The 27423-nt window shown below is 38.8% G+C and overlaps 1 protein-coding gene across 15 annotated transcripts in view; it reads right to left on the reverse strand.

The window, feature by feature from the left end:
• LOC121862869 (dynactin subunit 1-like) overlaps nucleotides 1–27423 on the reverse strand; it is a 53205-nt gene that overhangs the window by 5072 nt on the left and 20710 nt on the right. For 11 of the 15 annotated variants that reach the window (XM_042361251.1, XM_042361241.1, XM_042361221.1 and 8 more), the window contains 20 exons: nucleotides 21162–21359; nucleotides 13637–13799; nucleotides 13280–13380; nucleotides 12849–13048; nucleotides 12548–12673; nucleotides 12079–12238; nucleotides 11086–11292; nucleotides 10746–10919; nucleotides 10306–10438; nucleotides 9492–9682; nucleotides 9193–9330; nucleotides 8408–8593; nucleotides 7410–7653; nucleotides 3956–4149; nucleotides 3329–3601; nucleotides 2965–3103; nucleotides 2407–2606; nucleotides 2042–2161; nucleotides 1218–1373; nucleotides 558–647 (listed from right to left, as the gene is read on the reverse strand). In XM_042361251.1, the coding sequence (XP_042217185.1) occupies nucleotides 558–647; nucleotides 1218–1373; nucleotides 2042–2161; nucleotides 2407–2606; nucleotides 2965–3103; nucleotides 3329–3601; nucleotides 3956–4149; nucleotides 7410–7653; nucleotides 8408–8593; nucleotides 9193–9330; nucleotides 9492–9682; nucleotides 10306–10438; nucleotides 10746–10919; nucleotides 11086–11292; nucleotides 12079–12238; nucleotides 12548–12673; nucleotides 12849–13048; nucleotides 13280–13380; nucleotides 13637–13799; nucleotides 21162–21359 (3393 nt within the window). The remainder of the gene's footprint in view (nucleotides 1–557; nucleotides 648–1217; nucleotides 1374–2041; nucleotides 2162–2406; nucleotides 2607–2964; nucleotides 3104–3328; nucleotides 3602–3955; nucleotides 4150–7409; nucleotides 7654–8407; nucleotides 8594–9192; nucleotides 9331–9491; nucleotides 9683–10305; nucleotides 10439–10745; nucleotides 10920–11085; nucleotides 11293–12078; nucleotides 12239–12547; nucleotides 12674–12848; nucleotides 13049–13279; nucleotides 13381–13636; nucleotides 13800–21161; nucleotides 21360–27423) is intronic. The other 4 variants (XM_042361260.1, XM_042361348.1, XM_042361338.1 and 1 more) reach the window with 1 other exon arrangement.

Genomic DNA, 27423 nt, shown 5'->3' on the forward strand with positions numbered 1-27423 from the left:
TAGAGGTTTGTATATCAATGTGGAGGTTAAGGATTCACTTTGTGTATTGTGTAAGTTGAAGATATGAACAAGTTTGTGTGAAGTGTTTCGACTTGTTTCTTTACCCCTTTATTGTTACTTATTATAAGTGCTCTCCTTTATTACACCCCTTCCCTTAAAGAGGTTTCTGTACCCCTGGAGCCACATTATTGGGATTAAACATAATACTGTAGCTACACAGACAGACAGGATACAACAAGCATAGCATATACTGCTTCCATCTTTAGTTCTTAATCTTATCTTTGGCTGACAAATGATTTCAAGCATTACAATCACCTGCCAACAAACACCCTCTTTACTGAGATAAAGGGGAAAATTATTGCTTGCAAACACCCACTCAGGATACTCACTAGTCTATCTGGTAATGGAAGTTTGGCACCCCCCCACTTTAAAAATACCTGGATTCTACCTTGACTGTGGTGGATGTATTATACTCTCATGACAGGACTTTACATAGTATAGCATTCTGGTAAAGACTGTTTTTGGCATTACTGACCTTAGAATTGCACACAATTTACCTTAGTGAGCTGAGGAGATGGGAAAGAGGAAAAGGCCGTGGTGATGCTTCCTCCGGGTTTACTGATGGCCAACGTCCGGGTGATCTCATCCTGCCAGGCAACAAAGGATTAACAGAGACAGCATAAAAGTCTGGTATATACAGTATAAGTGTCAATTAGGCAAGAGCCCCTGTGCCTCCCTTCTCTTGATGCTCCCAGGCAAGACGACTGTATCAAAGGTTTGTACTTCACTGATAAATGTCTGAACTATTTTTTTTCCATCCATGTTGTCTTCTCTATCCTTCTACATTTACTAACAATACTGTGAACCTTCTGTCATTGTATCATTCATCATGTGCTCCACGAGTCCACCAGTCCAATATCCCTTCATTCTGAAGTCTTTCTTTAAGTGTCTTCATCTTTTATACAGTATACCGGTAAATATTTCTTATATTTTCATGCTTTATTGTATCAATTTCCAAAGTTGGTTTCATATTGCTTAGGCTATTACTTTCAACTCTTCATTTCACATTTATCCATGATATGTGTGGGGGAAATAGGTGGCACACAAGGGATGTTTTGTCAGTTATCATTTGAACCCAGCATCAAGCTTTGAGTTTTGTGACTGTACCCAACTGTATCTAAATTGGCTAACACTCTTAATATAAAGTAGTACGGTACCTGGAGAGTGGCAAACTCTGAACGTAGACGGTTAAGTTTGTTGTTATGGTTGATGAGGTGGTATGCGGGAGAGGCAGAGTCGGTAGCGGGCTGGGTAGCTGGCTGCCGCTTGCTCAGATCCACCACCTTCACACCAGTCATCATGGCATTCACTTCCTGCCAACAAACAAAACATTAATATATATATACTATATGTATGTATATATACAGTGTAGAAAAATTCAAACAAGGTCAAGAGAAAAACTCAAGAGTACAGTAAATCCTCGATAAATCAGCATTTGATAACTCAGAATGGATATGGTCTCGGAATGTATTAGTATAACTCGAGAAATGCCAATATATAAAATTATCTGGCAAAATCTCGGCATATCTGGCCACCTGCATCACCTACCATGCATGAGTGCAGCCTACAATGATGCTTTATTCTTCACCTGCAGTGCTGGTAAGTGCTACTTTTTTACATTTAGTAATTACATGTACACATATACAGTATGGGTCGATAATTTGTTATTGCATTTTTGTAGGAGGGGGGGAAGTGCCTTGATAAGTTAGAATTTGGGATAACTAGGCAGGGCCAGAGCCCCATATGTGCCAAGTTATCGAGGGTTTACCGTGCATCTCACCAGCCTGATAAACATGCCATACTGTATAAACCAAGATTTAGGCAGAAAACACTTGGTAGCAGCAGCTCAAAACCAAGTAAGACTTCTAAACCTAAATCTAACAGAATATCAGATCACTACACTTGTAACACTGTATCCACTTTAATCATCATCTGCTTATTGAGGTTTTCCTATATTATGTACAACAAAAACTTATCTTACCTTCTGCAGGTGTGATGCCCGTCTCTTCAAGTGATTAATGTGATTTATTGTTCCTTTGCCATCTGAATCGTCCTTACTAACATCTCGCTTCTCTTCACCAACAAGACCTAATTTCTGTACCTGAAAGTTACATGTATTTAGTATATAAAGTTTCAAAAATGCTGGATTAGACTTTGGAAGCTGTTTTCTAGTACAGGACTCAGATGCTTGATGAGTGTTGCAAACTAAAAACTCCATCAAAAATCTGACAAGAACTACACACAATCTTTTTTTTTTTTTAATTCAAGGAGAATCATATACAATTTTCCAAATGTTTACCAAATCATGAAAAGGTTTTAACTGCATGACAGCATTATTTGACCAACCTTGATGGGTCTCAGAGAAGCCAACTGGTGCTGCATGTGATGTGCTGTAACATAATGGCTGGCAGCAGTGGCATGGTTGAGGGCTGTTCTTAGGTCTGAAATCTGTTGCAGTAACATGGGGGAATCCCTCACCATACCTCCTCCCACTGCTGGTGCCACTCCTCCAGAAGGCGTCGTGGGGGATGAGGGTGACACGCCACCTGCACGACCATCAAATACATCACAAACTTCCATAGAATAATAGTTTATATTTTTAACACATAATATCCTAAAGTATTAGACAAACATTAAATAAATGTCTAGACCTTAAAATTTGTGAATGCTACCAATAACTACATAATGATGATATTAAAAGAAGTTTTTCCTGCAAGTGTATGATATACCTAACATCATGTGCTACTCCAATTTACACTGGGGTAAAAAAGTTTACGTATATTCTATCCACAGTTTAGCTTTTCCCAGTGTTTTGACATTAATGTATTGCTTCACCTTCCCCTCCCACAGTGTACAGTAGGCTACCTCCCTCTTCCCCTCACAACAAAATACACAGTACAATACCAGTTAAGGGTGAGGACTTAGACAGCGCCTCATACAGGGTCTTCTTGTTGAGAGCCTTGAGTTTTTCTCGCAGTTCTCCCTTCTCAGATTCTAAGCTCTCAATGTCACTCTGGAGGTGGTCCATCGTTTCATCGTACTCCTGAGAAAAGATAAGCAACAGTTAAATATGTAGTCAAAGCCAACAACACCCATTTTCAGAATTTAGGCAGCTGAAAGGATAATTACACTTGAATGGTAAACAGACTGGCTCTAAAACACTAAAGAAATGGTCATAAGACTTTTAGCTGTGGTAAGTATACATACATTAGTTTCTATGTGGGATTAAACCGAGACTACAATTGAATAATAATACCAATAAAATTACCTTTTCTTTGCGTCGCAGCATCATCAGAGTATCATCAAGTTTCCTCTGCAGTTTTTCTATGGTTATGTCGGCATCTCTGGTCGCCGTGGAGAGCTTCTTCTCTGCAAGGTCTCGTCTCACGGTCATCTCACTAAACTCTTCATTCTTCTGCTTGAGGGTCAGCTTGAGGTCCTTAATATCCTGCTCCTTGTTTTCCAGCTTATACTTGATGTGTTCTGTGTCCTTCATCTCATTCTTGCGAGCTTGGGCCCTCAGAGTTACTGGTGGAACTGACTGTCAACATAAAACAATACTTCCATTACAAAGACAAATATAACAACTAGAAGCCTCTATTCGGCCTCTCACACAAGCAATTTTTTTTGGTCGCACACTTAGAAATCAATGTAGTTCAATGGAACCTTTCACACGGCTACCCATTGAACTCCATTGATTTCTAAATCGAGTGACAAACAAAATGCTGATATGAGAGGCCTTACTTCTTTTTTATTTCACTCTCAATCCACAAAGTCCTAAACAGGATAACTCTACACTCTGCTACACTGCTGCTGCCTCATAACATTTACCTTAAAAGCCTCCTGTCATCTGTTAACTCACACTACATCACAACAGTACACATCAGTTTATTACCCTCTCTTCCATTGTGCCATCAAAGTCATACTCTCCCTTTTCCAGGACATTAGCAATGCGGCATATCTCATTCTGGGTGCGTTGGAGTGACAATCTGATGGACTCAGGACCCAGGTCTTCTCCACCATAGATAAGGTCTGTGGCCTGGTGTGTCAGCTCCTTAAGCTTGTCACCAGTGATGCCATTCTCAGAATCTGTTGATGAACCCAAGAGTAAATACACTGAAGTAATAATAAATATTTCTATTTAAAAAGTAATCTCTAGCACCTTTCAGAGAATAAAACTATGTCATTGCTGAAATGAACAGGTTATTTTCATGCAAATTTTTATATTTCAATGAATTACTTGGTATACTCTAAACGTATCTGCCCCCCATCTTACAGATACTTCTTAACCTTACAGTATTACCCCGCTTTACGCGGTTTCACTTTCCGTGATTTCTCATTTACGCGGTGCCTCGCCAGAACCGAACTTTCACTTTCCGCGGTGCATCTACCCATATACGCGCAGAGTGTCTGGCTCGACGCTATTTTTAGATTCGACCCTCCCGCCTGGGCAAGCCGCACGGTAAGGTTGCGCAGTGCATGTCTCTGTTGCGTTATCAGTGACGTCATATGACGTATCGGACTGTGATTGGCCATGCATCCTTACCTCCCTCCGCTGCTAGCTGTGATTGATTTAAAGTAATATGGCGTGTCCACCCGCGGGAGGGAGGGAGGAAAGACGACGCTTGACCTAACCACGGCAGTTTCATCCCTCCAGGCCACACTGTGTATACGTGCATCCAGTGTTCTGTGAAATGGCTTCCGCTGGACCACCGCCACCAGAGAGAAACCTTTCCTTACCTGGACCCAGCCGCCCTAAGCCAAAGAAGATACGACGTTCCCTGAGCTACAAAGTGAAATACCAGATAATTCAAGATTTGGAGAAAGGAATACGTCAAGCTGATCTCGCGCGCCAGCATGGAGTCAACGAATCTACGATTCGTACTATTAAGAAAGATGCAGCCAAGATCAAAGAGCACATGAGAATCACAAAGTCTGCAGGTGCTTCAATGATCAAGTATTGCCAGAACAAGGTGCTGCTAAAGGTGGAAAATTTGCTGGTGAGTTACTTGCTTCATCAGGCGCGACGCAACATGGCGGTGGACACGCAATCCGTTCAAGAGTACGCACGTGAACTGTACGCAGCAGTGTCACGTAAGATGGGAATTGCAGAGCCCAAACCCTTCAATGCTTCCTCTGGTTGGCTGCATAGGTTTAAGAAGAGGAACAATATCACCAACATCAACATTGGTGATGAAGAAGCGAGTGCTGACCGTGTGGCGGCTAGAGATTTTCCTCCGTTCTTACGTGAGGTTATGGAGGAAGGGCAGTACACTGACGACCAGGTGTTCAACATGGACGAATCTGGCCTATTTTGGAAAAAGCTGCCTACCAAGACCTTTGTTGTCCAGTCTGCCAGCAAGATTCGGGGTCGGAAGTTGCAGAAGGAGAGCATCACCGTCCTCTTTACCACCAATGCCTCCGGTACCTGTAAACCAAAGTTATCGGTGACTCACACAGCCCGCAAGCCGCATGCCTACAAGAACGTGGACATGAGCAAGATTAATGTCCACTGGCTGACCGCACACAAGGCGTGGATGTTCTCTGCTCTGTCACTCTCCTGGTTTGATGACTGTTTCATTCCCGACGTGAAGAAATTCTGCGAGCAACAAAATGTTCCATTCAAGATTATGTTGCTCCTTGACAACGCACCAGGACATTCGCCCCTTCTTATGGATCGTCACCCCAACGTAAAAATGGTCTTCCTTCCTCCCAACACTACGTCATTAATCCAGCCCATGGACCAGGAGTTGATCTGCAATGTGAAAGCTGCGTACTCTGCAAAGAAGTTCAAGCTCCTGAACGACTCTACCAACACCAAGGATGAATTGCGTAAGCTGGGTGACACCGATAGCGAGAGCAAAAGTGACGAGGACAAGGAACAAGAAGTGGTGACTCAAGAAGTTCTCGTCAAACAGTTTTGGAAAAAATTTAACGTCAAACAAGATGTAGACTTCTTGGTGGAGGCATGGGATCAGCTGTCTATAGCTGCGATTCGTCACGCATGGAGGCATGTGTTGCATGGTATACCAGGTGAGAGGCGGAGTCAACCTGTGACTGGTGAGGTTCAGTCTGTGACAGTGGCATTGGACCTTGCAAGAGAAGCTACACACAGTATTACAGCTGAAGGCTTCTCCGAGACCACCAACGAAGACATCCTGGAGGTGATCAGAGATCCTGAAATGACTGCCGACTAGATGTTGGAAGATGATAACGTCAGTGAAGAGGAAGGTGGTGCGTCAATCCTAGAAGAACACAAATTAACGCATAGTAATATTAAGGGTGCCATCGAGTGTGCAGAGAAATTAAAGCTCTTCCTTTCCAACGACCCTGACGATGACCGCTATGAAGTCTTCCATACCCGGCTGGTGCAGGCTATGGAGCCGTACATCAAGGTGTATCAAGACAACATCAACACTAGCCGTCAAAACAGCATTACCGAGTTCTTCACCCGCAACCCACCACAGCGAGCCAGTGAAAGTGACTTTGAGGGATTTGTCAGGGAGGCCCTGACAACTATGGCTGATAGTGATGGTGATTCACCTAGTAATGGTGATTCACCTGAGGGCCAGTAATCTGCCCTCTGCCTCGGAACCAGCCTCCATCCCCATATGCCAACCCATCTCTTCTACTAACGTACTGTAAGTGTTACACCCAACCTTTAGTTTTCCTAACCTAAAGTCTTCTATATTAATTGTGTGTGCATACCATCATAAAGTTAAGATAATATTTTTACTACAACATAGTTGTGTGTCGTCAAAAAGTGGAGTTTGGGGGTCGGGCTAGTCTCTACTGGAATTAATCCCATATGTTCTGTTGTTCACTTTACGCGGATTTCACTTTCCGCGGTACCCTGTGGGTTCAATTGACCGCGTAAATCGGGGTACTACTGTATATTCTTTCTTTCACTATGTACTGTACTGTCCTCTCCCCAATTGAAACTCTGACTCTAAATGTTACTTTAATTAAACAAGTGTCATTATGTAAAGTTCATAAACACGAAAGCAGCACAAATAATGTTTGTTAGTCAGATCTCAACAGCCACTGCTGTGCTGCCCAAGTGAGGTAGCCATATGTCCCTCCTTTGTGGTGAGGTTCAAGTGGAGTAATTTTGTGGTCCATAATACCACAAGACAAGAAGGCCTTCAGTACATTACAGGCAGAAATAAACCTATATCTGTATGCATGAAGTAGGCATATTGAAACGATTGCATTGTTTATGTTTATAAATACTGTAATTTTCTTTTTATTGAACTTTGTTGTGACTTTAAAAAACTGAAAGGTGTCTGAGGCCATCCTTAACTATTAAGGTCGAGACTACAGTATACAATATATCTTCCATAAATTACCTGATAACAAAGATGCCTGTTGCAAGCAAGCCTTTGTCACGTGATTCAAGGCCCTGGCAGAGTTGTTCATGTGTGTGATGGCTGTGGTAAGAGCATCCTGAACTTCCTGGGGGTAGCTGAGAGGTCCTACAGAACCATCCTGAGGCATGCGTCTGCGGATCCTACGCACGGCTCCCTGGATCTCTTTACTGGCCCCATTCACGTCCTTGCACAACAATGCTACTTCACAAGTTTCATGTTGAGGCTGGGAAAAAAATATATTATTTACATAAATCATACAAATTGTAATAAACACTATAATAATTACTTCATCATTTGTAATCAAGCATCTATTTACTGCTAACCTGCTCTAATATTCTTCTCTTAATTTTTCAAGTGAAACACCTGAAGTACAGTATACAGTATATCTGAACATCATAAGTATACAAAATACGTCATAAGAATCCCTCATCATTAAAATGTAACACCAATAAATTATTGTTTCTTTTACCTATCAACTTATCAATGAAAACTTTCAACAGTGACCAGTTTACTTAAAACTGAAACTAAAAGTTTTGCTTCATTGAGGCAATATCTACAGTGGGTTTTGCTGTCATTATGAACTGTACAGACACTGAGTCTCAGTATCAAAAAATCTCAATTCCATTTCAGAAACGGATAATTTATATTCCAATTTCATTGTGCTAAAACAATTTTATTAAATGCAATACTCTACCTAATAGTTAATCTGCTTGACAGTAAATGATATCTATATGTACTGTACTGTTACTGTACATCCTGTTGATGTTGCTTAACAGTGAAAAACAAGAGGGGAGGGATCCAAGACTCCCTATGTTCAACACCAAGGGGACCTACAGTACAGTACACCAGAGAACATAATCTGAAAACTCTAACAATAAGACACAGGACCAGCCATGATAAGAACAATTTAAGAGGAACTGGAGTACAGTATAACAGACAAGACTTACTACTGTAGGGAGGTTTACTGTGGAACTCACATGTAACATTGTGGTGATGGTGGCACTGTAGGTGGAGGTGGCATCAGTGGCAGACGACAACACTCTTGCTGTGTCGCTGAGGTAGAGGGTCTGGTCCATCTTCTCTGAGGAAAGGTGAGCTGGGTACACGGACGAGAAATACGAGACGGTCTTCTCCAGAGCTTCTGTGGGTATGTTCTCGTCCAACTGTGTAAATACAATGTTTTTACAAAGTTAATTTCTAAAGTGTAATCTCAGTAACCTTACCCTACTTTACAATAATTATATAAATAAATAAAACAATTTACAGTATACAAATACAGTACTGTACTAAATTTTCTATTTGTTTATTGAACCACTTTTTCTCTACATGTGACAAAGAAATGCATCACCTCCAGTACACACAGGTTGTCTATTTGTAGAGCAAGTAGGTGCCAGAAGTACGTAACTGTTGTCGAATTTCAAAACAACAGGGTACCAGAAGTATACACACATTGTCAATTTACATGGCATCACAGTACCAGAAGTCCATTCCAATATACAGAACAGTATATATATATTTTTACAACAACAGAAAACTAGAGGAACACACCCCTGGTCTATATGCTAAAACCCCTATACCATCTACACTAATGGTAATGATCTAGACACAGGAACCAGGAGATGTAACATGAGAGGGCACCCTGTATGGGTCAGTAATGCACATCAATGCCCCAGGCCTGGGGGTGTCCGTCATACCAAACAGTGAGGTTAAAGGCGTGAAGCGCATTAATTCCTTAGTTTATAACCTGTTGCGTGATGTATACCTGATCCTTCCTGAGGAGATCAACGTAGAAGTCCACGTTGCGTTCGTGAGAGGCCATATCCGGGTACAGCGTTCCTAACTTGAGGAATATATCCACATTACACGTCCCAAGCACATGTTGGTACTGATGAAGGAGTGTCTGCAGGAGGAGAAACAAGTCTTCCTTAATGTTTTACCAGTATAAACGGAGAAGTTTACAAGGAGAAATATTTACGGTGGCAGTACAATGATTAGCTATTAACAATTTACAGTGGCAGTGATCAGCTAATAACAATTAACAAATAAATAAAGTCTACAGACCTGAAGTGTGTAGAGGAGCTGTAAGAGGCGGGAAGAGAAGGCATACTGCTCCACTGAATGAGTCTTGAGCACAGATTTGCGGTCAATAACCTCAGGTGACGAGTACTTGTCTCGCACACCACCCACCACAATTTCCGCCTTCCATATCATCCTGGCCACGAGCAACAGCACCAACACTGCATCGTGGTCACCTAAAATATGAAATTATCCACATTGTACCAAAGACTTATATATTCTACAATTTTTGATCATCACAGAAACCAACAACACCTTTCAGGGATAAACAATGACAGGATCAAACTCTGGGGTTAATACATTTTGGGTCTAACATTATTTAGCAGGTAATTTTTTCCCCCTAAGATTTCAGAGACTATGAAATAGTCAGTTATGTTTACTTTACAGCAACACCAAGAAACACACAAAACATTCCATAAAGTAAAGTTTGCTCTCTAAAAATAAAAATAAAAAATTCTCAAGGTAGATTCTTTTCATAAAAATATTCTGGTGAGATCATGTTAAGGTCTTTTCATATTCTAATTCACTGTACAACCATATCCAATATTCTACCAAGGATTTTTGTCCCAGCATCTCACTGTTTTACACTGCAAATATAAAGTTATGAGTCAATAAGAGAACCATTAATCCTGTACATATGACCTAACACTGGACAGAGTAACAAGGTTTGGTGTTTTATTCTGGCTTCTGGTCCTATACAAGATCTCTCACCGACTCCTAAAATTGTCCTCGGTAAAATGACTATTCATAGTTGTATCAATATCCTGCCAAGAGAAGCACCAAGTGTGACCGCACATACCTCCACGAGTCATGAAGTTGTCAGGCATGTACTGGGTTAGGTATGAGACGTGCTGGTTTGCCTGAGCCACCTCAAGACGCCGCAGCTCCATGTCAATTGCCTTGCTGTGAGCCTTGGTCTCCGTAAACATTTTCTACAAAAAATTTAAAGACATTACATTATCATTGTGTAATTAATCCACTCAATGTTTTTCTTTTTCTTTTTTTCTTTTACTTCTACACTATTTTTTCTCTCCATTAAAAATATTGCAATGAGAAGCTATTTACATCTTATATGTACTGTATATCTATGAGAACAAACCTTACAAACTAGAATAATATATGGAATGAAAAAGTTAAAGTGAGATGAAGCTGCAGCTGACCAAACACTGAAACACAACAAATTTGAGACATGTAAGGCTGTTCCACCAGACAGTAAAGAATAAAACAATCATTAAATACCTTGAAGTCAATAATCTCTGACGGTGTACCAATGGGCTTGTTGGTCTCCTTCTCCAGAGAATGACGTAAATCTATGTTCTGCTCCTGCTGTTTCTGTACCAATTCTCGGAACTTTTTGATGGTTGTGTCCTGGTCAACAATCACTTCGTTGGCAGCCTCTCGTTCCCTCAAAACCTATTTTAAAAAAAAATAATTTTTTTTTTCCAATGCGAGAAAATATTTAACTCCGGTTCTGCTATTGACATTCTGACACAAATACTATTATGATGATCGCACTATGTGTGCATATACAGTACACCCAGAACCTGAACAACTCCCATCCCATCAGGGTCTAGTTCACCTCTCTTATTTTACTATTGGCCATGTCCAGCTCTTCCCTCAGCTCAAGCTCCAGTTCCCGGGCGTTCTCCTGGAGCTGGTCGTTCATGTCGTTGATGGCCTCCAGGTCCAACACGGTCTCCAACAGCTCTGCCACCTTCTCCTCTAGGTTCAAGTTGCGGTCAGTCAGCATCTCCACCATCTCTTCTGCTCCCAGGGCAGCATCAACCTGGTAATGAACAGCTCCAGTCATCACCAATACTTAGGTCTATACAGCGAGGGTATTCAGTCTCTCCCACACAACCTCACGTGAAATCACTTATTGTATCTTAAAGCAGTTACTGGTATGACATACAGTACTGTATATAAAAAATAATGGTAACTGTACTATAATAAACTTCCCAGAGCTAAAATCTTCTCCTGAGGCTCACATCACTCTGTGTCATCTTCACCTTGCCTCAAAATCATTGAGCTGGTAACACGTGCATAATCTTCCTGAATGAGTCTACTCTGCTTGAATATTCTAAAACCACTTCACTTTACTAAACAAATCGACTCATTAGTGACATTTATATCTTGTCACTTTCAGAAACAATTTTAGTAAAACTATTCCTGGCTTCATCTCTAAGTACAGTAGTTACTTTCCTGACTTATCCACAGACACTGTCACATGTCCTCGCATCGCCGTTACTGTCAGACTACAAACTATAATTATTCACTGCCAGGAGTAATATATACTCTTCGACATGCATTTTCTCTAACTGCTGTAACATCCGTCTTCTGGTATGGTCTTCCCCTTCCCCAACATAGCCCTAGTTTTTTTCCTATTTGGTTTACTCATTGCCTCATAAAACTAGCATCAGTCACCTGCAGTACTGTATGTCTTTTTCCCTATCATAAACCACTCTCAACATCATACAGTATAGTCTCCCATCCTGACCATCTATCTCCCCACTACTATCTCTTTACACCAACTATTTAGTGTATTGTGTAAGCATACCGTGAAGCAACAAACCTGCTCCTGAAGATCCGAGATAGTCTGCTCCAGCTGGGCCGTCTGTGAGGCCAATTTCTCCTTGGCACGTGAGAGGTCTGTTATTTCAGTCTTCTTTGTCTCCATGTCCTTCTGAATCTTTTGCAGTTCATGTTTGTCATGTGCAGATAAGTCGCGCATTCTGTACAGTGGAGGGATACACTTGGTATTAGTAAAGTATTCATGTTAAAATCATCAGCATAGCACCTAAGACCTCAAGTGATGGTGCAGGAACCTTTCTCAAAATATTGCTTTATCTATCAGCTCTCTAGACTCCTTTAAAAATCCACAGCACCAGTCTTCACTCTCTATTAAAACAGTTGTAAACACTGTCCTGAACTGACTTGTATAACATTTGAGGATTTTTTCCCCACACTTCTCAGTTACAGGTACCTAAAAAAGTCTCGAGATCAGTGCGTTCAACAGCATCAAGGTCCATCACGGTACTCACTTAACAAGGGTTTCCCGAAGACGGCTATTCTGTTGCTCGAGCTGCTTGACCTGAAGGGAGGAGACCCCAGATTCACCAATTGGTGCAGTTCCACTCATCTCTGCACGAAGAATCTCCAAATCAAGCCTGAAATATAAAAATTAAATTGTCAGTTCCAGAGAATATAATTTTGAAGCCACACTGGGTATATTAGTGCAAATACAATGCAAATGGGTAATTTGGTAAGTACAAATTATGTATGGATAAAAAAGTATTCAGCTTCAAGTACTGTACTTTAATTTTTGTAACTATGATCACTCACGTCAGCTCTTCAATCCTTTCTCCCGCCTGATCCAGTTCCAGCTGTAGAGTCTCTGCCTTTTCTTCTGCCATTTCCTTATCAAGGGTCAACATCTCCACATTCTCAGACAACTCCTCGGTGTCTTCCATGTGGCGATCTCTGGTTTCCAGGGCTTCCCGAGCTTCCGCCTTTGCTTTCTGGATCTCTCGCTGTAGCTGAGCCTGAGGTCAAGATTACAAGTGTGAGAATGTTATGTTTTCCACCATCAACTCTTTCAATCAACAATTAATGGTACAGAAGTCAACACTCATCTTCTCAGTCAGTTGCTAGTACAGTACAATATACACTTCTTCCAGCTTGTGCCCAGTACAATGATTTTACATGTATAAGGACACACAAACTAACACGCAGCAGCAGCACAGTTACTATGATGGATGGGAGCGGTTACTGACCTGGGACTCCATGATACGAGACTTGAATTCCACCAGCTGTTCGTATTGCAGCTTCATCTTCTCCGCTTCCTTCAGCTTCTCCTTGTCTTGAGCTCGCTTCACTGTTGATGTAGAATTCCAGAAAAAGTCATTATATGGGTCAAACTATACCAATTATAAGTATCCAAACTCACGACTTTTATGGAAATGACAACTGGAGGGAAGTACAAGGCAGGTCAAACAATAAGAAATGTGTAGCTGTACTTCCTGGGGATGGACTGTCAAGTGAGGATGGTGGACAGTGTGGCAATGTATGTGAGTAGAAGATGAAATGGTCACCTAGAGTACACCGTAACACCTCCTAGCACACAACCTCACCTCTCAACGTCTCCAATTTCTCGTTCAGGTCGTGTATCTCCCCTCTGAGGTTCTCCATCTCCTGCTGGTTTTGGAGTGCCACCACCCTATCCTCCAGGGTTTGCATGGCACTCGATGGCGCCCCGGGGGTGTACTGCGGCGTTAACGTCTCCACAAAGCCCGTCTGGCATTTGGTAAAAAACTTCTTAGAACAGCATATAACATTTCCCTAACAAAATATCCATCCTATAATGTACAAGAACTGTCATGATTCAAGTACAAGTAATAACATGTTGTATGTGGTCAAAAGTTACCGAAGTTCAGAGCTAAACGGCAGAAACACAATATTTGTACCACCTCCCCACACTGGTCTCTATACTGTACCATAATGCACCTGTACTACTACTTATATTGAAGCGTATTTAATCTCACTAACATAAATTTATCAGAGCCTGAAATATCTAATTAGTATTGCACTAAAGTTTTTAATATATATATATATATATATATATATATATATATATATATATATATATATATATATATATATATATATATATATATATATATATATATATATATATATATATATATATATATATATATATATATATATATATATATATATATATATATATATACTACAGTAAAAGTCCAAAAATCCGGATGCCAGAAATGCGGACCACCTGAGAATCCGGACTTTTCGAAAACTCACTTAACTTTTTTTTTTTTTAGCTGGCTTTTGTGTGTATGTGTGCATGTGTGAGCGCCACAGCTGCACAACGACAACAAGCGACCACGCGGTAGCCACTTTAAAACGAGCAATCAAACTGTGACAACGTATGTAATTTTGAGTCCTACTCTTTCCATTTACAGAGTACTATACAAGCCCATAATAATGGCTCCTAAAGTAGATAAACTTCGTTGTGTGAAGAGAAAGAAGAACACGTTGAAACTGAGTGACAAATTTGAAATAATTAAGAAACTAGAACGTGGTGTGAGCAATACTGTTCTAATGGAAACATACGACATTGGAAAGTCTACAATTTATGATATAAAAAAGGCAAAGAATAAAATTTTAGAATTCACAGCTTTATCTTTAAAACTGCTCGTTTTGATAAATGAAGCATGCTATATTTGCTAATGAATAAACTATCAAAATGTACCTGTTCATCTCTTCTTTATTTCTCCTGAAATTTGAATTTCAAAAGTACTGCCTGAGAATCCGTTAAATCCGAAAATCCGGACCGAACCAATCCCCAAGCAGTCCGGATTTTTGGACTTCTACTGTATATGGCCTTTTTTCCAATGATAATACTATAATCCCCCGTTAAGAAGTGACACTTGACCTATGTACCCATCCCCACCATAGTCCTACAGTGTTGGGTAATAGTACAAGTCATCAAACACACAAACACTCCACTTGTGAGTTCTGTGATTTATTAAGAAACCAATTTTCATAGAGCTCATAATAACACAACCTGAAGCCTCACACAACCACCACCAGAGACAAGATGCTGAGTAACACAAGGCCACACACACACCCACACAAACACACTCAATATTATATACATCATGGGTTTCAATTATTGTCAATATTGATGGAAACACTTGACATGACATTATAACAAGCTTTATGTTCCAGGATCTACAGTTTAATATAGAGATAATATATGTAACTACTATACAGCATCACTATCTTAACATCATTGGTTCAATGAGTCATATTTCAGTACTAGGGGGTGACACACACACACTAGTCCAGTCCAGTCAGTTGTTGTCAACCTCCACACATAATGGACATAACGACAGTAGCAGCAATAGTGTCCTCCAAATGCTACATCAAGTATCTGGAAGTTGTATTATATGTTCCATCATTAAACTAGCATGCTAAGTCATCTATGGGTGTACTATACCAATAAGGAAATACAAATCCCTGTCATCTATACTTCACATCCTGGAGTTCTAAATTTACTATTTTTTCCACTATAATGGAGAGAAACAAATTGTAGTGATCAATATGTCCCCCACTGTGTAGGCTAAATGACTACTCTTTCACCTGATCAATAAACAAAATAACAATATCTGGATTATTACTAAAGTATCCCATAAACATATCATTCAAGGAGAATTTTGGTACCACATGTTAGGTAATTGTACTTTGATATTTTGAGAAGGCAAATTATATATCTGTCCCCCCCTCCCCAGGTCTTATACAGCCTGGAGGAAGATCAGAGGAGTACAGTATGGTGAGAGAGATTGTAACAAGAGAGGAGAGACCAAGACTCTTCTCCCATCACTGTCTGTTTTAGTGTGTGTGTGTGTTTGACCATGGCTGCTGGTAGTGTCTCAGAATACACTACAGTTGACTAAATTAAGTGTTTCAGTATAATTTCATTTATATGTAAAGACAAATTAACCAACCAGTTAATAAAGAGACAAATCTGTTGATCAAACTAATAAACTAGTCATTCAGTTGATCAATATACAGTAGAACTAAATACAATATTAGAGAATGAATGACACTGAATGAGGGAGAATGTGTTGCGTTTCATTCTGGTCATCCTGTGCCATGACGAGAAAGACCTTGTTAGAATGAGATAATACAAAAGAATGATGACTTGAAGCAGACTTTCAGCTGGAGAGACAGATGTAATGAGTAATGTAGAGAGAGAAAGAGGACTATGTGAAAGAAGGGTGAGATTTGGGGTATACAGGGGGAACTATGAGCTAACATTACCTAATAGTTGTGTGGGATGGACTGAATTAGTAAAAAGGGTACATACTATATACCTCAGAGACAGGAGAAATAAACACCAAAAAGAAGAATGGATTGAATTAGTGAGGGGATGAACGTCCAGGAAACAGCAGTGTGTACATGACTGGGGAACATAGTGTTGTTGAAAAAATTTAGGGGAGAAGGACATACTGCTGATGGGTGATCATGACATACATGAAGTAACAACAGTAAACTTGATGGACACTTGAAGGTGTTGTTGTGGAAGATAAGAAGAATAACAGAAGTACAGTTCACATGTATCAGGAATGAGTGAACAACAACAAATAAATGGAGGATGTATATGTTTGTGATAATCCTGGACACCATTTATTATGACCACAAATGGAATGAAAGTGTAAAAATTATTAATATATATATATATATATATATATATATATATATATATATATATATATATATATATATATATATATATATATATATATATATATATATATATATATATATATATATATATATATATATATATATATATATATATATATATATATATATATATACACACACACTGTATATCAGTCTATAAATTTATCATCCATATTCCACCTAAACAAGTGGATGAGACGCACCAAACCTCATGCAATAAAATAAGAGTTTACTGCAAAATCAGAAGTAAAGAAAGCTGAACTACAGTATGTCTACTCATCCTCAACTTACAAGTGAATGGAATGAATAAATAAATCTTTATATCCTCATATCCACACACATTTCACTCATTAAACCAATTAACTCTTATGTTTTAATAAGATCAATACCAGATGGAGTTAAAACCTAAACAGAGAGAGATTATGTAATGGTTACTGAGAGTGTCTTGGACAAGTGGAGGAGATGGTTTAGGCTCTGACAATGTAAGGAGAACTCTTACCTCTACACACAGATACCAGCAAGAGAAAAATTAAAAAATATTCAAATAACTCTCTTGTGGCCTCTGGGTCACTCATCAAGACCTGAAAGATTGAGATCATCCCCAACAACACACCCCATGATAGAACCTGCTTTATCCACATGGTTGTCTGTGCTCTGAGGTATGAACACTGTTGTTGGATCAGTGTAAATTACTTTGAGGGACAGATATTCACCCAGATGAACCAGGGTTGATGATGCAAGCTCCAACACCACCCCAACTTTGCACCAAAAAAACCCTAAGTCAACCACCAAACTGGGACGAATTTTGAGAGTTGGTTCACTTGCCTTGAACCTCTCGGTCATAAACTTGGATTCCAAACTATCTCAAAAGCCAAGAAAAATGTAAGTTTCCAGTTCAGACCTAAGTTTAAGGCCACTGGGTCAAATAAAATGAGCCACCTCTAGGGTCTTGACTCACACGTTCCTACTGACTCCCACTGGATCTTCAAGGCTTGGTCAGATCCAGCTTGTAGTGAGCACCATAAACCCTGACTCAGATGGACAAGTAGTGGTCCAATAACAGTGTCACTGCCTCACCCCACTGGGCTCTTGTGTTTTTCCCTTAATTATAAAATGGGAACTCTTACTTCAATCTTGTGTTTCCTTGACATGAATGATAAAGAAATATGAAGGACTAACAAATCTGCACAGGACTTTAAGCACTGTCCAAAACAATCATGGGGTACAGACATAATAGTATAAGTATAAATGAAAACTAAAAAAGTAATCCTACTGAATTGTTCAATTATCCATATTTCAGGAATATGAAGAAACAAAATTAATTGACTAGTGAATAAACAGTGTGTATAAAAGTTCAAAACAGCTCTCCCTGGTGAAAAGAAAATAGTGTTATAAAATACTGGACATGACTAACACATTAAAATAAAAATAAAACAAAACAAATCCAAAAAATGAAAAGGAAGATCTGTAGGAAAATAACTAAATGTGACTATCATTTTTTTTTTTAATGGAGGGAATTGTCAAAGTAAGTGAACCATTTCCATACAAAAGTGAGAGTCCTACATGCTAAACTCTGTTCTTTACAGTACTTTGTGAGACACACTGGTGAAAGTTCTAAAACACGGTAAAGGTTCTATCAGCTGTGACTCCCTGCGGTGCTGTGGGTTACGCAGTTTGTACTGTGGTGAAATTTGAACTTGAAAAGGGGATTCTCCACAAAGAGTTCCCACACAATTCTGTACAAAGATAATAATAATAATCCTTTTAACATTACACAACAAACTTCACCACAATAAAACCACTACATAATTTGGTGAACTTCCTTAGAATACAGAAGAGAATAATGTTCATCAAACGAGAACAAACTAAGATTAAATTTATAACCTTGGTGAGATACTGAGAGAATAGAAGAAGGGCATCACACACACACACACACACACACACACACACACACACACACACACACACAGATAGAAATGATAAGGAAAGGAATTATGCAAAGGTGGTGATACAGTACAGTAGTAATCACAATGTCCGACAAGGAACAGTTTAAAGAAGCATAAGAGGACTAGGTACCACAACAGAAGAGATCAAGTGAATTTAGAGTTGGTGAGAATAAAGGGTAGTTATGTTGCACTGTGAGGGGACAACCATCAACACAGAGAGAGACTTGGAAACATACAAATGGTATAGACAACAGAGGTGCAGCAGGTATAAGGTGGTGAAGAGATACTGTACTGTACGTGAGGAGACGGAACATGTTGGGGGGGGTGTGTTTATCACACTACTGTAGCTCCACGTGAAGTTAAGTGATTTATAGGAAAACTATGAGAAAAAATATTCGTATTTTTCACAGATAATTTCATAAAAAAATAAATCAGAAAAACTAAGACTGAATGGCCATACTTTTAAACCTGGGCCATGGAAATTTGGGAGAAAACAGAGTAGAAATTGCCAATAATGTGAGAGGAAAAAAATATATACCCGTACCTGTATTATCATTCTTCAGTTAGAGAAAATTGGATAAAAATTCTTAACCAGTCCTCTTGAAAAGTTACAGAGACTTATTAAAAGATAAACGAGTTACCTAAACTAGAGGTGACACTTGTTTACGTTTTTCTACATCATCACTAGTATCAAGAACACAGGACAAACCCAGCCTTGTCTCGGCATCAAACCCAAATGAAAGTAGCCGTAGTTTACCATAAGGACTTGTTCTCAGGATGTCATGTATACAGCACAAGAGAAGAGTCAATACTGTACACATATCTTTGACTTGTGTGTTCTTCTCAAAGTTAGTCATGTGTTATGTCTGCATCATCTGGCACCCCACTCTTCATTAATACTAAACTAGATATGCACAACTAAATCACAGTGACAATGGTTTAAAAGTAATAATCCAACAACAAATATCAAGTATTCCTACACAGTAAAGATCTACCTGTTATCTAAAGTACAGTATATAGAACATTTCACTGGTCATTACAATTAGTAACATCTAAACTCTACCTATGTTAATTTATTACCTCTGTAAATAAAGAAAACTAAGAACAAACAAAGATACAACATAACCCTGTACATTAATTAACCAATATATTCATTTACTAGTCTCTTAACAGTGTCTTAATTATATATACTGTATACATATGCATACTGTATACATAATACTGTATGCATACTGTATACATAACACATACTGTATACATATCTAGGGGAGGGAGCATCTGAAACCAAACAATAAGAAACAAACAACAAACTACATGACTACAACTGAACATCTTGGTCACTTTAGTTCTGCTGACCAAGTTCAAGTCTCAAAACTTTGTCCTAACTTGTCGTGCAGCACAGTGTTCTCTCAAGTTCTACATCATCAATCATAATTTTGTCCTGCAATAACCTTTTCCTTAAATACTATACTGAGCAACATGTGACTCTCATCAACAGGATCATTAGAAATAAAGATGAATATGACTCAAATATATGGTAAAAGAAAAAAACAAATATACTGTATATAAATAATCTTAAAAAGGTAATATAAATTCAAGCCATAATTACTCTAATCCCAGATTTTGGATGAACCAGATAGTATAAACAGTCAGGTTCTTCATCATATAATTGTGGATGATCCAACTTGTGGCTATCTATGTAAGAGGAAGTTCTGGATCAATAAAACTTGTGATTTTCCAGGTGCTGAACAATCAAGCTGGCAATCAAGAACTCTGCGTCAGTACTTCTAGCGCGCGCACACACACACAGGAGAGGTGACACCGTCAACACGCACCACAACACATCCCACTCCAAGTATATATATAGTATCAAATTTATACTGTACTCCAAACTCATCATTACCTGTTTTTCACTGTATATAAGGAACATAAACAACATAATGATCATCAGACGACATTTGATATTAATGGAAGAGGAGTCGGAGGGGGAGGGGGGGGGAGAGAGCATGCAGTAACAGAACATAAAAAGGCTGTGATGAAGCATTTGGGTGCACACATTCCCATTGGTAAGGCTGAAACAGGAACCTTCGTAGTGAGTGGACCAACCAACCCTTCCACTTAGTATAAAATGCCCCGTATCACCACCTTAGTATCTGAGGCTGCCAATCAATGCAAAAAGAAGAAATAAGCACCTGATTTCACTTTCTGTAAGGAAGGAAGCTAGGATGGTTCCTCGTTCTTTCTTGGTATTATCATTGGTTGGCAGATCTATGGGCGGGCACCTCAACCAGTCAAGATGCTGCATAATAAAAGCAGGGTTTGCCGTATACAAAGAAAAACCAAAACAAAAAGGAAAAAACTGTTGGCCAAACATCTACAGTTGCTCATGCAGTATAAGAAGCTGGTCATGCACAGTTAGTGATGGTGACAGTACTTGTTCGGTCTGACAGGCAATGTCACAGCCTTCGACCGTCGGCCCCCTGACTGGCGTGCCCCCAGCTTCCCCCGGCCCGGTAGCCGAGGCGGGGGTGCGGGGGCTGGGGTGGTTGACTTGTGACCCTGAGCGGTCCATTGTCCCGCCCCTTGTGCCACCTCCGCTCGACCCACGGCCAGAACGAGGACTTGGCCTGGCCTGGAACAATACCACCCTCCTCATTGCCGTACATCCATAGAAAAAGAGAAGTTCTTTTTTTTTTCCGCTTTGTTATATGGCTGCTGGAAACATCAGTTTTTAAAAGATCTCACCTGGACGACATTGTAACCAAAAATTTCCAAACTTTGGCGAGAAGTTACACCATCGTGAGCCTTGAGGTGCCGTCTTACAAAGATCATTTTCCTATATTTGCAACACACAAAAAAATTAATCACTTGAAGAAAGCTGCTGATGCTAATATTGGCAAACATATATAGAATCCAAAAAGCTGAAATCAGAGAATAGATGTGAGGTATTTGAAGGAGCCTAGCTATCAGCAACAGATATATATATATATAGTATATATATATATGTGGACTACAAAAAGTTTATACTGTATAACATTTTCTATAAGCTTAAGGAAAGCTTAATGATACTTTTCAATGGGATACCTTGTAGTACTTGAGAATATATTTTCATGATGTGATATTTTTTGTCCAAATCTGTACTGTACTTCTCACCTACACACTGGACACACACACACAAACACACTTTTAGAGTACAGTACACTGTGCATGTCGCACATTTCTCATGACAGCTCATTGCTAATGTTTATCAAGTTCATCTTTTTAACTTGCTATTCTTCATATCAAATTGTTCTACGTGGGGAAATAATAAGCTTCCGACTTCAAAGAAAACTATGTACTGAAGAACACTTACAATCTCTTCCTATCCAAACTCCATGACAGACTACAGTACCTCACCACACACCTCTACTGTTCAACACAGCTCGCCACACCTTACAGCACAGCTCAGCCCCAACATCACTTCCTCACTCAACATCAAACACAATAAGACAAAACCATTAAAGGAGCTTTCTTATACAGTCTAGAGGTCCATCTCCTTCTTATATAAACTTATAACAAATATTCCTGAATCCTTTAATACCGGTAATAAAACCAAGTATAATATTCAAGGGATAGTGGTCAAATAAAGGAAGGTAAGTGTAGATAAAGGCATTAAATTAGACAGCAGGGTAATAAGCTAACATCACCCCCCCCCCTCCTCCTCTCTCTCTCTCTCTCTCTCTCATCCATTACTCAACTCTCCCTCTATATTCTTTCATGCCAATACTGCACTGTAAGGTTAATTTCTATTCCATTTTATCATATTCTAGTAATACCTGTACAGCACAATTTCCCCTGCCACCATTACAAGCACAAGCTCTCTCACTACATATACTAGTACTGTACTGTACATATACATCCAACTTAAGTCACTCGAGACATTGTTTCCCAACATATGTTTTACCCAGACTAATCCATCTAACCATTCAGTACTATGATGCTATTTCCCACAGCTCAACTCTAATGCTGCATAAATTAACAGCCTTACTAAAACAGCTTAACAAGCTGTCCCATTTCCTTAACTTAAAAGTGTCCAAAACACAATATCAGTGTTATAAATTTCTTTAATAAGTTATTCTTCACATTACCTTAGCTACAGCAAGCATGAAGGAACCACTAAAATACTGTACTGTACATGTAAAACAAATACAGATGGATTAATTGTGGTAGTTGTAGAGGAAGATGTTACCAATACTTTCTCTGACCATGCTCAGGATCAGCTGATGTTGGTCTACCATATATTCTCTAATTCTACAGGCAACACTTTAACCAGCCTTTGACATTTTATTCTTTTCTTTACATATATCTTTCTCTGTTATGTAGTGGTGTTCCATCTTACCCTCTTGTGTACTGAGTGAGGCAGCTGTAACATCTTAGTTTATTAATACAGTGCAGTACAAGACAGTGGTGACAGGTTCATATCTGTGATGGCTACTCCAGTACAGTCAGCAGAATTCTTCACCATATACCATGAAATAGAGTTTTATACTTAACACTCTTGGCAGTTTGGAGATGAACTGTAACAACTAACTAAAGAACGTATACATTCCACACACTATTTCACACTACAGGTCCCACACTCTACCTCTCACACTATTGACTTACAATGTACCAACAGAGACACAAGGAGGAGATGAGGTAGAAATAATGAAACTTGTCTCGGCAGATAGCCATAAGGAAAAATTGAAGCGAATAATAATAATAATAATAATAATAATAATAATAATAATAATAATAATAATAATAATAATAATAATAATAATAATAATAATAATAATAATAATAATAATAATAATAATAATAATAATAATATGGTAATAAAAAGTGAAAATATCAACATAGTGTGGGAGGATGGAAAGGTGGTGGAGGTGGGGGGCGTGGGGGGGCTGCAAGAATGTGTAGCCATATCAGCATAGGAAACCCCATATATAGACCTGTATAAAAAAACGAACAGAAACAGAGCATATCAATAAGCCAGAGGCAGAACAAACAAATGATGCTGTACAGTTTTTCCCAGAGCCGTGTACAGTAATTCCGAGGAGGTACTGGTAGAAAATTTATCTTGATCTAGAAACTAAACACATTTATAAGAATATGTTGATTGGGTTCATAAAGCATCTTGTTCCAACATTTTTTTTTTGGGGGAATATTTCTATCATAACATATACTGTATTATTTCTTTTAAATAAATAGGTAAGAATTATAGAGGCAGTAAAACATGACGTCAGCGTGGATGGCAACATTTTCCGAGACTCACAAGATTCCCAAAACAAAAATAATAATCTGTCATTAAAGTCCATCACCTTTCTCATACATACATTTTTATCACTTTCGTTTTCCTTTATTAAATTTCAAAACTGGAAAAAAAAAATTTGTTTAAGGAAGAAAGTCGTTAAAACTAAAAAAAAAACACAATAACTGAGGTCCGCCAGTGAGTCTTAGATTGTGCACACTGTTATTAAACCCATGACCTGAGACAATTCCATTAGCCTGATCACCCTTATAGAAGTACTGTACTAGATCACACAATGAAAACACTCTGCAATTCAATGTAATGTAAATTATGTACAGGGCTAAGATAGGGTGCAATGAATAATACTGTATCTAGAACAAGTATGTACTGTAATTTATACTAAAGACTGAGGGGGGGGGGGAGGAGGGGCAGCTGCACTACAGAAGGTAATACTGTACCAAGGAAGCAAAATACAGAGAAAGGGGTGTAATACTTAATAATAATCAAGGAGCAGAATACTGTACTATACTGATACTCAAAATAAGGGGAGTAGCAAATACCTGTACAGTATAGCATATACAGAGGCTACGATGACATACGCAGGAAAGATAATACTGTACAGTACAGTATTGTATTCTAAATGATAACAGACGAAAGATACTAATTCTCAACCCCCCAAAAAAAACTACGACAAAAATATAAAAACTAAGATTGAGACAACTACAAAACTCCCCAGCAAAGTTAGAAATGGACTCTGTATACTAAATAAAACTACAGTAACTACAAACACTACAACTCAATAGCTTTTATCATATTACATGCAAAGTTACAATAAGATTTCTTTGTTTGGATAAGAAATCTTGTATCTAATGAACAAACTAATGAAAGACAGCATCCTCGAGCCTTGTAACCAACCTACACAGGACCGATTGAGTACAAGACCCCCAGCAACAGGTAACCAGATCAGAGCACCAATCCCTTCCTCCGACTCTATAAGACTGCTAACTGAACTATGACATCCACAAATAAGAATAGTCCTCCTCATGATGTCTCAAATACTAGTTAAATAAAGATGATCCACATAAGTTCATGCTAAGCCACATAATAAGTTGCTACCCAACCAAATTTCTGCAGCACCAACTACAGCTGTCACACGACAACGTAGAAGTCACAAATATATATGCATGTATCTGTGTGTAACATCTACCAGGGGCAACTTCAATCCTACTCAACACACCTGGAACACTCAAGGCTTCTATATATATTTTTCTACATATGACAACTGAGCCCCAAAGGCAAAAATTGGAGTTGGATGTTTAAGTAGAAGATGGTGTGAACAAGTTTCTGTATGATCAACATTCCAAGTTGTACCTCTAGGGAGCACCCGAGCTAGAACACCACCAGGAGGGAACTGAACTCGAAAGAAAACTAGTAAAATAAAATACCTGGAATAAAATGTCTAATCATTTGGTTGTTTGTGGTCAAGCTGTGCTGCATCTAAATAAAGAAATAAATCCTACTGTTATTCCAAACATTTTCTCAGTGTAAATAGAAGGAATTCCACCTCTCACTGGCAAAGCTGAAGACAGAGTGTGACCATAGAGCCCAGGTGTGCCTACAATGTACAGCTAAGATTGACAAATGAAGTCCAAACACCAAGACCCTTGTACCTGTATTCCCAACCTAAAACTTGTAACAAATCCAGGCGAGCTGTGGATTACTCAAGACAAGTGCAGTTGGTAAGCCATTGTGCAAGTAGAAATCAAGGGATGGGATGCAATATAACCAGATTCTACATTCAACTACATGATTCACTTAAATCCCTAATATTATCACAACACTATCCTCTAACTCGAACACTTTCATATTAGCAGCCAGGTTCATCCCTTCTGTTACTTTACCAATTATCATCTTTTCAATTCTGTTTCTACTATACTGGTTAGTACATCTTACTTCAACTAGTCAAGAGGTTGATGTCACCTCTCAATTACACATTCATCTCTTATTGTCTCTCTTCTTGTGCAGAAAACAATATCGGACATCCTCATTCATTCTATGCTTTCAAGTACTGTACAGGGAAAATTCCTTTCTAACATAAGGGTTCAACTTGCAGGTTCAAAATAATCCATGTTTTGACATACTTGGGAGTAATATAGAGGTAGTTCTAAAAAATAACTAGGGACTGGGGGGCTAATAATCTCACATACCACTTGGTACTGGTGACTAAAACTGGGTAAAAGTATCGTAAGTGTTGGTCTATTTTGGTAACCCAGACACTCCATTCTCTCAATACAGGTCTCCAGTCAACTGATGGCCTTGTGATGTCTTCCAATATTTGTTATTTTTTATTGCCTTCTTTAGTCCTTGCTTCACATTCTTCACTCTCCTTCAACATTCTCACATCTCTGAGTTTAAGGATTTACAAGATTCTGACATTTTTTCTTGATGCTTCACTGGTTCTTCCATTCATGTATTATATAGTAACAAAAAATCCCCAAATTTTGCGTATGTACCGGGTAACTTTATTTCAAGTGTGTCCCTACATAACACCTCCCTAATATAGTGCATCAGTGAGTTTTAATGTGACCACTAATAAGAATCTGTCATAACTAAAGACACTAACTTGACACCAGAATAAGCTGTAACATTATAGGTGAACAAGAAACTGCTGAGGATGAAGTACCTTTTCTCGTGCTTTTCTGGGAATAAGTTAAACGTGGTCCGAGTGATTTCAACCCACAGGTGAGAAATGTACGTTTACACACCAAGAAACAAGTACTGTTATTAGCATCTTGACTATCATCTTATACCATCACCAAATATAGACAATACAAATGCAATGAACCTCACAAAAAAAAGAAAAAACGAAGCCATTTATCCAAAACACACAGAGTCTTCTATACTGGTTGAATACTTTATAGCTATAATCAACTACATATACTAGGCTCAATCATCATCAGTATACAGTTGTGTAACACAATATGTCATCATTACAGGTATACTCTAGTTCATTGTTTTTTCTACAATTCAAAATATGTGGAAAAAAATTATCTCTAGCGCTGATTTCAGGAAAGATATTGTTTTGAATGTACACATGTTATATAATGTACTATAAAAAAATAGAGAGAAAAAAACCTCTCGTACATCTGTCAAAATCACGATTCATTTGTTGTCTTAAAAATTTTCTCTTCAACTGAGGCTGAAGAGTGAGTAGAGCAAATACAGTAACATGTCCCAGTGTGTATCTCTACCTTCTATGGTCACTTATTCTTATTTCATACTATACTTGTGAGGGCTTCTGCCACCATTGTGTGATACCTCAGATACTTACATGGTCTCTGTTGTCGGGTAAACAACTGTGAACTTGTGGTTGGTGCGGGGTGGTCATGTGCAACTCATATGAAAAAGCAACTAGTAGTAGTAA

This window comes from Homarus americanus, unplaced genomic scaffold (genome assembly GCF_018991925.1).
Source record: "Homarus americanus isolate GMGI-L3 unplaced genomic scaffold, GMGI_Hamer_2.0 scaffold40248, whole genome shotgun sequence".
In the NCBI taxonomy this organism is placed as follows: Eukaryota; Metazoa; Arthropoda; class Malacostraca; order Decapoda; family Nephropidae; genus Homarus; species Homarus americanus.